We start from the raw sequence: 12062 nt of genomic DNA on the forward strand, positions 1-12062 counted from the left end.
AATAAAGATTACAGAAAGTAAAACATCAATTTAAACAAAGGTCCCGACCAGAGCTTACTCTTTGGCAATGACGTCTCTTCTATACTGACTTCTAATCAGTAAGTAAGTGAGGACAATTCTATCCTTACACCATTCACCCCTCTATCCCTTCCACCCCCTCTACTCTATCCCACTATGACCACTCTAATTTGGTTCTTAGTACCTCATGCTTCATAAGAATTACTACAAGATGACCCACCTCTAGCCTCCTGTTGTCTAATCTATACTGTTTAATGCTGCTAGGGAGATCTAAAAGCAAAATTCAACTCGATTATGGCCTCTAGGACTCCTAACAAAATGCCCAAATAAGAGAGTAAGCTGGTCAACAACTTGGGAAGCAATATAATGCAGGTCTCAGAACTGATAGAAAACAGCCAGTCTAAAGACTTGGCTGGCTGACAAATGAAAGCAGTCTTGGGCAGAAGAAGGAAGATAGAGCAAATCTTTTCTCTCTCCTCACCCCTATCACTTCAACCTTTCAGCTTATCTGAATCTCTGCCTACGAAGAGGGGAAAAAAACAGATAAGTCCTCTGATGAGCCCCTCTGGTAATGACAGGATATACCTCCTATTAGTATTCAAAGCTAGAAATGCTGAGAAGGCTAACTCTTTTCTTTACTCATTTTGTATATAAAGCACCATAACAAAATTTAAACAAATATAATTTCTTGGGTCTCTTATGTACCTGTATCTCTACACTTTTATAATTTCTAGAGTTTAATAACATTGCACATTTTTCAACCAATACAGGAATTTTTTTATGTACATTCCTGAAGGGTAAGCTCATTAATCTTATTTATTCTGTATTGTCTTTGGCACGATTTCCTCCTCAGAGCTGGTAATAATTAGATATTTATGGCAACAAGAAACAGAATGAATTCTTTATAATATAGATAGACTTACTGACAGAATAAAATTAATTAATAATAAAACTCTTGAAAGTAAAACTGCCACTTATAATGGCAACAAACATTTCTATAGCGCCTAGTGTGTGCTTCTGCTCTAAGCTCTCCAATTCTCATAACAATCTAGTATATAAATGAGAAAAGTAGGGCACACAGAGTCAGAGTAACTTCTCCAAGGGAATGCAGAAAGCAGACTCTGGAGCTGGGATAAACCTAGGCAGTCTGGCTCAGAACACTTGCTCTTAACCACAACACTGTACTGTAAGGGTCCCTGTGAATCACTACAAAAGAAGTGTAGTTATATTAAACAGGGGAGTTCTCATATGTGAAAAGTCTTTCCATACATAAATTTTATAAGTACCACATAACTTGATCAAAATTTATTTACTACTCTACTTTATAAACAGAGACGCTTACCTCCAAATGACATCATACACAGGATCCAGACACACACCAAATCCTTGCAGATCTTCCTGTTCAGAGTCATTAAAAGTTTTACAACTCCCGTCCACTTTATTTATCAGAAGACATTTAAATGGAGGAGGTTCTGATATAGAAGCGGGTACCAAGCCTTGAGAAAAATATTTACATATTTTAAAGATGCATTGTCTTTTACATTCCCCTAACTTATAAAGTAAATATTACTTATAAGGTAAGTATTATTATTACCTTCATTTATAGATGAAGAAACTGAGACTTAAGGAGGTTAAGTAACTAAAAATCTTTAAATAGCAGAATTAGGACTAAAACTTCAGGCTGTCTAAATCCACAACACATGCTATTAATTTCAGTGCTATACCACTCTATCATATAATTAATGATATCATGGACATGAGTATGGATTGATACCATGCTCTTATTGAAACTTAAGTTTGATTTACATAATCTTCCAAAAAAATTGTTTCTATCATTTATTAACAAGAATCGATACAAAAAAATTCCTCCTTTCAATTAAGTTTTACCTTATTACAATTTAGCTCATATTTCTACCACTAACTTATATATATTCTGGTTTCTAGATCTCCCAATTATTCCATTCTTCCAGCATGGAGAATATAAACAGACACTTAGAAGCTTCCTTTAAATTTCTTGAAATAGAAAACAAAAAGCTATAAGACTACATCTCATAATCTGGAAAGATGAACCATTTATTAACAATCAAGACAAGGATTTTTGGCGGAGATATCTGTTTGTTTGGGGTATTACCTATTATGTGTTTACTGGCAAAAATTTCTGATGTAGCAAGCACATGAGAATTAATAAGTGCTTCATCAATTCGTAAGAAAGTCTGGTCGCCACTTGCACCTATCCAGGTAGCTTTTCTTCCATATTTTGATCCAATGTTAGGCATGGGAGCTGGTTTTGCATTCCAATATGGCACATCCAGAATTGGCCTGCCCAGCTGTCCTTTCTAAAAGATTAAATAAACCATATTAACAATACTACTGGATAAACAATTTACAAATTTTTACAAAAGAGACAGCAGACAAAAATAGCTCTATGAGACATTATTCTTCATCACTTCCTACTTTTTTTAGTAAATTAAATTCATGTGAAATTTGCATCAAATATTTATAAAGGAATAAAATAATTTTTATTATTCCTAGGAATCCTCCCCCTAATAACCACAAAGTGCATTATTAAAAAGAGATAACAAAGTTGAAATATTTTTCCATCTAAGAAATCTCTGAAATACTGTGAACGCCTTCATCTACATTTAAATTAAAAATATAATATATACACAATATGTTAAAAAAATTAGTATTACAAATTATTCATTTAAAAGGTCACTCTGACGTTTTGAGTTGATAGTACAATAGAGAGTCACTATTGAATTCATACAGTCTGAAAATATTTGGGTATAAGACCAAAATAATAAATACTGTAACTGTGACTACAATTAGAAAATTACAGTCTACAGCCATGCTACCCTGAACAAGCCCATTCCCATCTGATCTCAGAAGCTAAGCAGGGTCGGGCCTGGTTAGTTCTTGGATGGGAGATCACCTAGGAAAACCAGGTGCTATAGGAGTAAAAAATAAAAAATAAATAAGGGATTGTAAGATGACAAGGTCCTTGTAATCTGTGAGGTCAACCAAGGGTTGCCTTGCCTAAAAAACAAAATAATAAAAAATAAAGAAAAAAAGAAAAAAAAATTACATATTTTTCACATGATCATGTGTTAGTAACTTATTTCATTTATGTTTCAAGATAAACAGCAGACTCAGTGGTAAGGTATGATATCATAAGCAAATAACTGTTCACTCACTTAAAAAGAATGGCTGTCTATGGGTACCTGGTTAGGTAAGAGTTTAATTTGCAAAGTAATAGGACATTTCTCACTATTAAGTTAGTAGCTGCAAAAGAATGTTGATGATGTAATGGTAAATATTCATCCACCCCCTAGCACAGGAGTTTTATCTCTCCCCATAGCATTTTCCTTCAAAAACCTCTGGAAGCCAGAAAATGCTGCATCATGGCACACAGGGTTATCTACAAGTAATGGGAATGAGAAACCATAGGAAAAAACCCAAAGAACGAGAGCCCAGAGCACTGCCAACAGCCTGGTTAAGTTATCACCCAACTACCAGCTTCTAGTGAGATCTATCTATTAGTCTTCAACACCAAAGTAAGAAAGCACAGCCACAAAATGACTGTAAAAGCAATTAAGCTTTATCCCTGGGATAAGCCAGTGGAAGGAAAAGTGGCAAGCACATGATTAGAGAAGAAGCCAAAAAAATTCAACATTCATTATCAGCTTCTTTCAATATCTATCCTTAGTTTTGACAAAGAAAAAAACAAAAATAAAAACAGTGAGCAAAGTACATATATTCAGGGATTTATTAAGCTCTTGGATGGAAATAAATTAATTATATTTTTCATTAACTACTGAAAAAAAAATGTATTCCTTTATTAACGGCCAACTAATGTGAAGAAAAGTAGTAGATAAATATGATACCTGGATAGCCTCACATGAATTCACAATGTGGTTATAAATAAACCACATTTAAATTCATTAAATTTCACACTAGGATATTTGGGCTAGAGGAAAATAATGATTGGTCTGATTTCAAATATTACCACTCTATTCCCCACCTAAACCAAAACACAGAGCAGTAAAACCTCACAAAAGAAGTAAAAAATAATGACAAAAAGATGGAGGAGGTGCATAAAAATTGTAGTGATTTTAGAATGTGTTCAATCTTAAATGGCCATCAACTTAAAATAGACTGCTATAAACACAGCTTGTTATATATGAGGCGCCTGGTAACCACAAATCAAAAATCCATAAGAGATAGACAAGATATAAAAAGAAAGGAAACCAACAATGCTACAGAAAGTCAGCAACATATAAGGAAGCAAAAGAAGAAAGGTATAGAGAAGAACTACAAAAACAATCAGAAAACAATAAAATGGTAATAACTACAGACCTATTAATAATTACTGTAAATATGAATGGACTAAATGCTCCAATCAAAAGACATAGGGTGACTGAATGGATAAAACAAGACCCATACATATGCTGCCTACAAGAGACCCACTTCAAGACCCATACAAACTGAAAGTAAAGAGATGAAAAATGTTATTTCATGCAAATGAAAAAAAAAAAAAAGCTGGGGTTGTAATACTTACATCAGACAAAATAGACTTTAAAACAAAGGGTGTAATAAGAGATAAAGAAGGGCATTTTATAATGATAACGAGATCAATCCAATAAGAAGATGTAACTCTGGTAAACATCTATGTACTCAATGTAGGAGCACCTAAATATATAAAGGAAATATTGATGGGCCCTAAATAGCCAAAGCAATTTTGAGAAAGAACAAAGTTGAGTGTATCATGCTACCTGACATTAAACTACAGTACAAGACTATAGTAATCAAAACATCATAGTCCTGGCATAAAAACAACCCCATAGATTAATGGAACAGAATAGAAAATCCAGAAATAAACTTACACCTATATGGTCAATTAATCTATGACAAAGGAAACAAGAATATGCAATGGGTAAAAACATCTCTTCAATAAATAGTGTTGGGAAAACTGGACAGATGAGATACAAAAGAGTAAATCTGAACCACATTCTTACACCATATGCAAGAATAAAGTCAAACAGATTAAAGAATTAATTGTAAGACCTGAAACCATAAAAATTCTAGAAGAAACATAGGCAATAAACTCTTTGACGTTGGTCACAGCAATTTTTTTTGGATTTCTCCTAGGGCAAAAACAACAAAAGCAAAAAATAAATGGGAATATGTATTGAACTAAAAAGCTTCTGCACTGCAAAGGAAATAATGTAACCTACTGAATGAGAGAAGATATTTGCAAATAATATATCCAATAAGGGATTAATGTCCAAAATATACAAAGAACTCATACAGCACAACATTAAAAAAAAGAAAAGAAAACCAATCTAAAAAATGGGCAGAAGACATGAATAGGTATTTCTCCGAAGAGGACATACAAATGACCAGCATACACATGAAGAGATGCTTGACACCAGTCATCATCAGGGAAATGCTAATCAAAACCACATTGAGATGTCATCTCACACCTGTCAGAATGGCTATTATCAATAAATCAACAAATGACAAGCAATGGCAAGGTTGTAGAGAAAAGAGAACTTTTGTGCGCTGTTGGTGTGATTATAAATTGGTGCAGACCCTATGGAAAACACTTCAGAGGTTCCTCAAAAAACTTAGAATAAAACTATTCCACTTCTCAATATTTATCTAAAGAAGTGTAAAACACTAACTCAAAAAGAGATATGCATCCCTATGTTCACTGCTGCAGCACTATTTACAATAGCCAAGATAAGGAAGCAAAAGGAAGCAACCTAGGTGTCCATCTACAGATGACTACCGAAAGATGATGTGGTACATATATACAATGGAATATTACACAGCAGTAAAAAAAAAAAAAAAAAAATAAAGTCTTACCATTTGCAACATGTATGGACCTAGAGGGTATTATGCTAAGTGACAAGGTCAGACAGAGGAAGACAAATACCATATAATTTCATTTATATGTGCAAGCTAAAAAAACAAAATAAATGAACAAGCAAAAGATAAAACTCATAGATACAAAGAATAAACTGATGATCTCCAGATGCGACGGGTTTGGGTGAAAAAGGTGAAAGGGATTAAGAAATACATACTACCAGTTATAAAAACAGTCATGGGGATATAAAGTATAGCATACAGGATACTGGAGTACAGCATATAGAATTTAGTTAAAAATACCGTAAATCTATATTTGGTGCCAGATGTGTACTAGACTTAGGTAGATTACTTTGTAAGGCATATAAATGTCTAATCACTATACTGTACACCTGAAACTAATACTGTATATTCATGCAATTGAAAAATAAATTAAAAATTAAAAAAAGAATGAGATCTCTATGAATTGATATGGAATGATATAGTAAAGTAAAAAGAGCAAAGTGCAGAAGAGCATATATAAAATACCACCTTTTGAAAAATAAAGCAGGGAAAATAATTATACATATTATGGATGTGTGTATATATAATATACATATGTACACATACATATTTTTATCTATGTCAGTATAGATCTAAAGATGTGTATCTATGTGCTTATTTATCTATTGATCTTTGCTAGAAGAAACACAGGAAGGATAAACTAGAAAATAATGACATTCTTTACCTGTATATACACATATATGTGTACTGGGGATACAAAGACACCTGTAGCAATGAATTAGCTAATGTTCAGTTACTGCCTACTACTATTCCCCAGCAAAAGGAACCCAGATTCCTGGAGAAATGGCTGATTGTAAGACTGATACAGGACAGGTTCGAGGTAAGCCTGGATCATCTTGTTACATCAGAAAGTAAGTCAGCTTGAAAGGGCTCCCACTGGCCACACCTGAGACAATTTAAGCATCCAAATAAGGATAGTAATAAAGAGAATACAAATTCACTCGCCTATACTGATAAGAAAAAGAGAAAAACAAACAAGGCAGGCCTCTTGATTACAGTAAAATGCAAAGGGCTGACTGGTGAATGTGGAGGGTGTGTGGAGTTGAAAAATTATCAGTTGCGACCATTATAAAGACTGGTTCAGGCAAGAATAATCAATGGATGCTAAATCTAAATGGAAATTTTGATAGGAAGCAGGTATCTTAAAACTGTCTTGAAAATGTCACCCCCTAGACTGGTTTCTAGTTTCAAGGGAAAAAATACTAACTATGCACTAACTATGCAGTAGAGAAATCAGACAACATTTGACCAGGTGATCAAAACTGACATCACTAGTGAGGGGCAGGTGGCATTTTGTGCATCCAGATGTGATGCCCTGAGAAGAATACATCACTTACATAATATTTTGGCCTGGAATGCACAACCTGAGTCTAAACATAAGAAAATATCAGAGAAACAAAAATTAGGAACATTTTATTTTTTTAAAAAAGTACCATATTCTTCAAATATGTCAATGTCATAACCAACTAAAGTATTTAGGAGCCAAGGGTCATAATGTATGCAAGTTATTCTTAAAAGATTCAGGAAAAAAAATATATATATGTATACACACACACACACACACACACACACTCAGTGTGTGAGTGAGAAAGAGAGGATGTATGTGTAAATGATAAAGCAAATAGATTAAAATCTTAATAATAGGTGAATCTTGTCCAAGAGTATATGGGCATTCTATATACTATTCTTATTTTTTGCAACCTTTCTATAAATAAGTTTTCAAATGACAGAATTAGCTCTACTGAATGCTTAAAGGACTTTGACCTGTAATAAACATGTCCAGTTCTAACATATCTGTTAAATTCTTAGGCTAAATTACAGAAGAAAATTATTTTAAAATAATGTCATTCAGGTTTTGTGTATATTGAGGGCGGAGACAGGAAATATGCATATACAATCATTAAAATACAAGAATTTCACTAAAACCAGAAAAAAATCGCTAACGTATTAGACAAATTATAAGGCAATGGTACAATGCAATATTATTAATGCTTAAAAAATCCTTACAGAAAAACTTCCAAATGTGAAGACCTGTCCATCCATTAACAGTACTGCCGTATGATTGCTGCCTGCAGTAACTTGAGTGCTAGGGCCTGGCAATGCTTGAACAAGAGTGGGACATCCCCTAGGTTAAAAACAAAAGAATTAAGTCAATACTTTACAAGACCCAATTGACATAAAAAACAATAAATAAACAATGGAATAATAAGAAGAGATAGTAGGCACTAATAAGAATATTCAGTAAACACTTACTTAGGTGCTATGTGCCCGTCTCCATTCTAGGTGCTTCGTATACAAAGATGAGAAAGATATAATCACTGACTTTAAGCAAACTATTAATTTTTTTCCCTAAATTTACTACCCTAATTATAGACACATAATTTTAGTTTTACTGAAAGACTGGTGTTAACCTTTGTTTTAAAAGGAAAAAAATTCTAATTATTACAGTGACTGGCATGTTAGACATCTCTAGAAATATTTGTTAGATGAAATAATTATGTGATGCTTTACCAGGAATCCAGGAACTATACGAAACAATTTTATGTCCTCTTTTCTGCCTTCTTTTACTAGGCTATAATTCTAGGTTTTGACACAGTGGTTAATGAATCAGAATACCGTATCATGAGGCACAGCAGCAGTGGCTAAAAGCTTAAGCTCTAGAGCTAGACTGCCTGGGTGTGAATCCTGGCTCCACCACATAATAGCAATGTGACTATAACTTTGAATAAGTTACTCATTATTTTTGCATTTCAGTTTTCTATAACACAAAAGATAATAATAAACAGTATCCAACTCATAAGACAAAATTGTTCATACTGTCTTATGAACAATAAAGAAGTTCATATATGTCAAGCACTTGGATCAGTGTCTAGTATACAGTTAACACTCAATAAATAGTAACTACTATGATAAATAACATCTTTGTATCCATCCTTGTATCACTTTATTTATCATTTATTAACCATTTTTAGTAATTGTTGTATGTAGTTAGACTAACCATCATTACTGAAATAGTCCACACATAATTGGAGAAGTGTTTCTGAGACAATGTTACTATGATATTTTGAATTTTTAAAAATTATCTAAAATATATTTTTATTAATATTTCAGGCTGCAATGAAAAATTAATTAAAAGGGGCAAAACTAGCAGCTGGAAACCTAGTTAAGTAAATTTCACAATAACTGGGAAAGTTATGATGAAGGCACAAACTAGGAAGAGTGGATTGAAAGGAATGAATGAACTTGACAGCTATATAAAGAAGAGAACTGACCAGACTTGGCAAATGACTGATATGGGGCAAAGAAGGTCTTCTGCTTAAGCAATAAGATTGATGGTGGTAACATTTACTTAGCTATGAGAACAAATGAGATCTACGAAGACAATCAGAGGGAGAAAAGAAGAGATCCTAGTTTTCATTCTGAGTCTCTTCTAACACTTTCAGTATGGACAGAGAAAGAAAAGATCGTAGAAAATTTGGACATACTAAAGAGGAAGAATAAATCCTGGGAAATGTGTCATTGGAAGAGAAGGTTTCAAGAAACTGCAAATAACTGACATTCCAAATGCTCTAGAGAGATATACAAGTGACCACTCGATTTAGCAAGAATGATTTAGCGAGAAGAACATCTCTTTGGTAGGAGTGCAGGCACAACACTGTAGCAGATAAGAAGTTAGCAGTGGGGTAAGAGACTATGCAAAATCCCTTCAAGAATCTCAGCAGGAAAGAGAAAAAAAAGAGGAGAACGGACAGCTAAAGAGAAAATGAAGCTGAAGGAGAGGCTTTGTTCTTTTAAGATGAAAGAGATTTGGGCAAGTTTAAAAGAATGAGTAAAGACAAAGAGGCTAAAGATACAGGTCGCAGAGACAAGAAACAGAACTTGATACCTAAGAAAAAGGCTTCACAGCATGGAGAAGAACAGCTCCCTCTTTCGATATTACAAGGAAAAAGGAGCAAAGAAGTAGAATAAATGCAGGTAGGTTTGTAGAGTTGGCGGGCTGAACAATTTCCCACCTAATGGTTTTTATTTTTGTTGTGATGTGAAAAGACATCATGTGCTGAAAGGGAAAAGGAACTGGGTGAGCAGAGAATTTGAAGATTACAAAAAAGTATGATGGAAAATGGAACAAATAAACATCTAGATCAGTGTTTAACCCGGATCCAAGGGACTTCTAGGAAGTCTGTAAATGGTCTTCAGGAGATCTGTGACTCTCCTAAATTGTAAGCCAACTTTTATGGATATATTCTTGCATCTATTTTTTTCAGGAGATCCCATATCTTTCATCAAAGTCTCAAAAGGTCTTAGACCAGACAGTCAAAATTACAAAACAGGAGGATTACTGCCTGTTATAGTGGGATTGGTTGAATCTGGAAACCATACAACAATCTATACGTGTGGTGATTTATTTTTTTTCAAAAGTCTAAGTTAGACATGGAAAATATAGGTAGACTGATTCATGCTTGAAGTTTGGCCATGTTCTAGTATCAAGACCAAGAGGGTGAGAAAATGAGGATACTGGTCAGAGTACAGGGAAAGAGAATAAGTAACAATCTCTAACTTGGGCAGGACATAAAGTGAAAAGGGTGAAAGAGTAAAAAAGTAGAGGGCAAGAGGGAATGAAGTACTGGTCAAGTCAAAGGCCAAGTAAAGCTAAGTAACAGATGAAATTGTTATCGGATCATGGGTTGTTTAAACTTAAGAATTCTAGTTGGAGGTATGCTAGATCCAGGATGGCTCCTGGGAACAACCACCATGAATGTGGAAGTAAAGGTGACTAGATATGAGGATGACAGACAAGTATACTGCATGAGGCCATTTACATGGATACTTAAGTCACTCAAGTGAGACAAGACTCAGAGTGAGAAAATACTATAAAGCAGATACTGAATTTTCAAAGAATGAAAAGCAGTGACTGAAAGGGAGGTAATAAAAGGGGAGGAGAGCAGAATGGCATGCCTCAAAAGAGCAATATTGTTATTATTTTTATTTTGAGAATGGAGTAATAAGGCACAGTGAAGGTAAGTGGATCTCAAAGCTGAAGTACAGGGAATTTTGGCAAATGAACAATTGCCACTTCAAAAGTCTGTATGGTGAACTAATGCCCTCACAGAAATGTCCAATACAACTCAAACAAAGAATCATCTTGTCTGCGGTTCACACAGCACTTCCACATAAAATGTATCACTGATTATCAAAATAACTCTATGGGTAGATCTGAACAGCTTAACGGATTCTCCCAAGAGTTGGTGACAGGTCTTCTAATACAGTCTTTGAACTCTTTCCATGACACTAGTGAGCCCATTTATTAAATTATTTGGAAAACATAGGAAGAACAGGAAACAAAAATGTGTGTATACATGTGTGCATGCCAGGCACTTTACATAAACTATATTAATTCTTCAACAATATTTAAATTAAAGCTTAGTAAATTATGGTCACATAGTTGTAAGAGATGAAGCAAAGATTTAAACCCTGTCTTGTTCCAGACACAATGATGGTATAGCAGAAGGATAGTATAGCAAGAAAAAGATGAAACTCAGAAACATAAGAATTAGCAAAAATCTATTGGAAAAAGGAGAATAAAAGCATTAAACTACATGGTCTCTTTCCCAACATCCAGGTTTAAGTGTATTGTAAATAGTAAAAGAATTTGAAATCTGGAAATTTAGGAGCATATTGAACAAAATAAACAAAAAGGAGGGTTGGTGGACTCATCTCACAAGTGAATGTGTAAAAGCCTTCAAACTTTTGACATTCACTTTTAAAAGCAGCAATAGTAACAGCTAACCTTTATTACTGTGGGCTATGCCCTGTGTTAAGTAAATAACATGCAGCATCTCACCGAATTTTCACAACCACCCTTTGCGGGAAATATATTTACTCACATTTGATAGAGAAAGAAACTGAGACACAGGAAAGTTAAGTAACTTAGCCAGGGACATAGAGGTACCAAGTGATAGAATCAGGACCCAAACCAGAGACTGAACTCAGTCATCCTGGCAAGACAACACATTATATAAAGAGAATATCAATAACATTTTTCTATCTTTATCATCATGCACACTACAATATTTATCTCACACAAATCACACATCATTAATATGTGCTATACA

General features: G+C 34.0%; 1 protein-coding gene and 1 pseudogene across 1 annotated transcript in view; one reads left to right on the forward strand and one right to left on the reverse strand.

Moving 5' to 3' along the window:
- The window catches only part of MYCBP2 (MYC binding protein 2, E3 ubiquitin protein ligase), a 265889-nt gene that overhangs the window by 166279 nt on the left and 87548 nt on the right, over positions 1-12062 (reverse strand). Inside the window, exons 21-23 of the mRNA XM_011378152.2 lie at positions 7957-8074; positions 2150-2354; positions 1361-1514 (exon numbers count right to left, since the gene is read on the reverse strand). Of these exons, the coding sequence (XP_011376454.1) occupies positions 1361-1514; positions 2150-2354; positions 7957-8074 (477 nt within the window). The remainder of the gene's footprint in view (positions 1-1360; positions 1515-2149; positions 2355-7956; positions 8075-12062) is intronic.
- On the forward strand, positions 2857-2975 carry LOC111730733 (annotated as a pseudogene).

The sequence above is a fragment of the Pteropus vampyrus genome, unplaced genomic scaffold, assembly GCF_000151845.1.
Source record: "Pteropus vampyrus isolate Shadow unplaced genomic scaffold, Pvam_2.0 Scaffold332, whole genome shotgun sequence".
Lineage (NCBI taxonomy): Eukaryota > Metazoa > Chordata > Mammalia > Chiroptera > Pteropodidae > Pteropus > Pteropus vampyrus.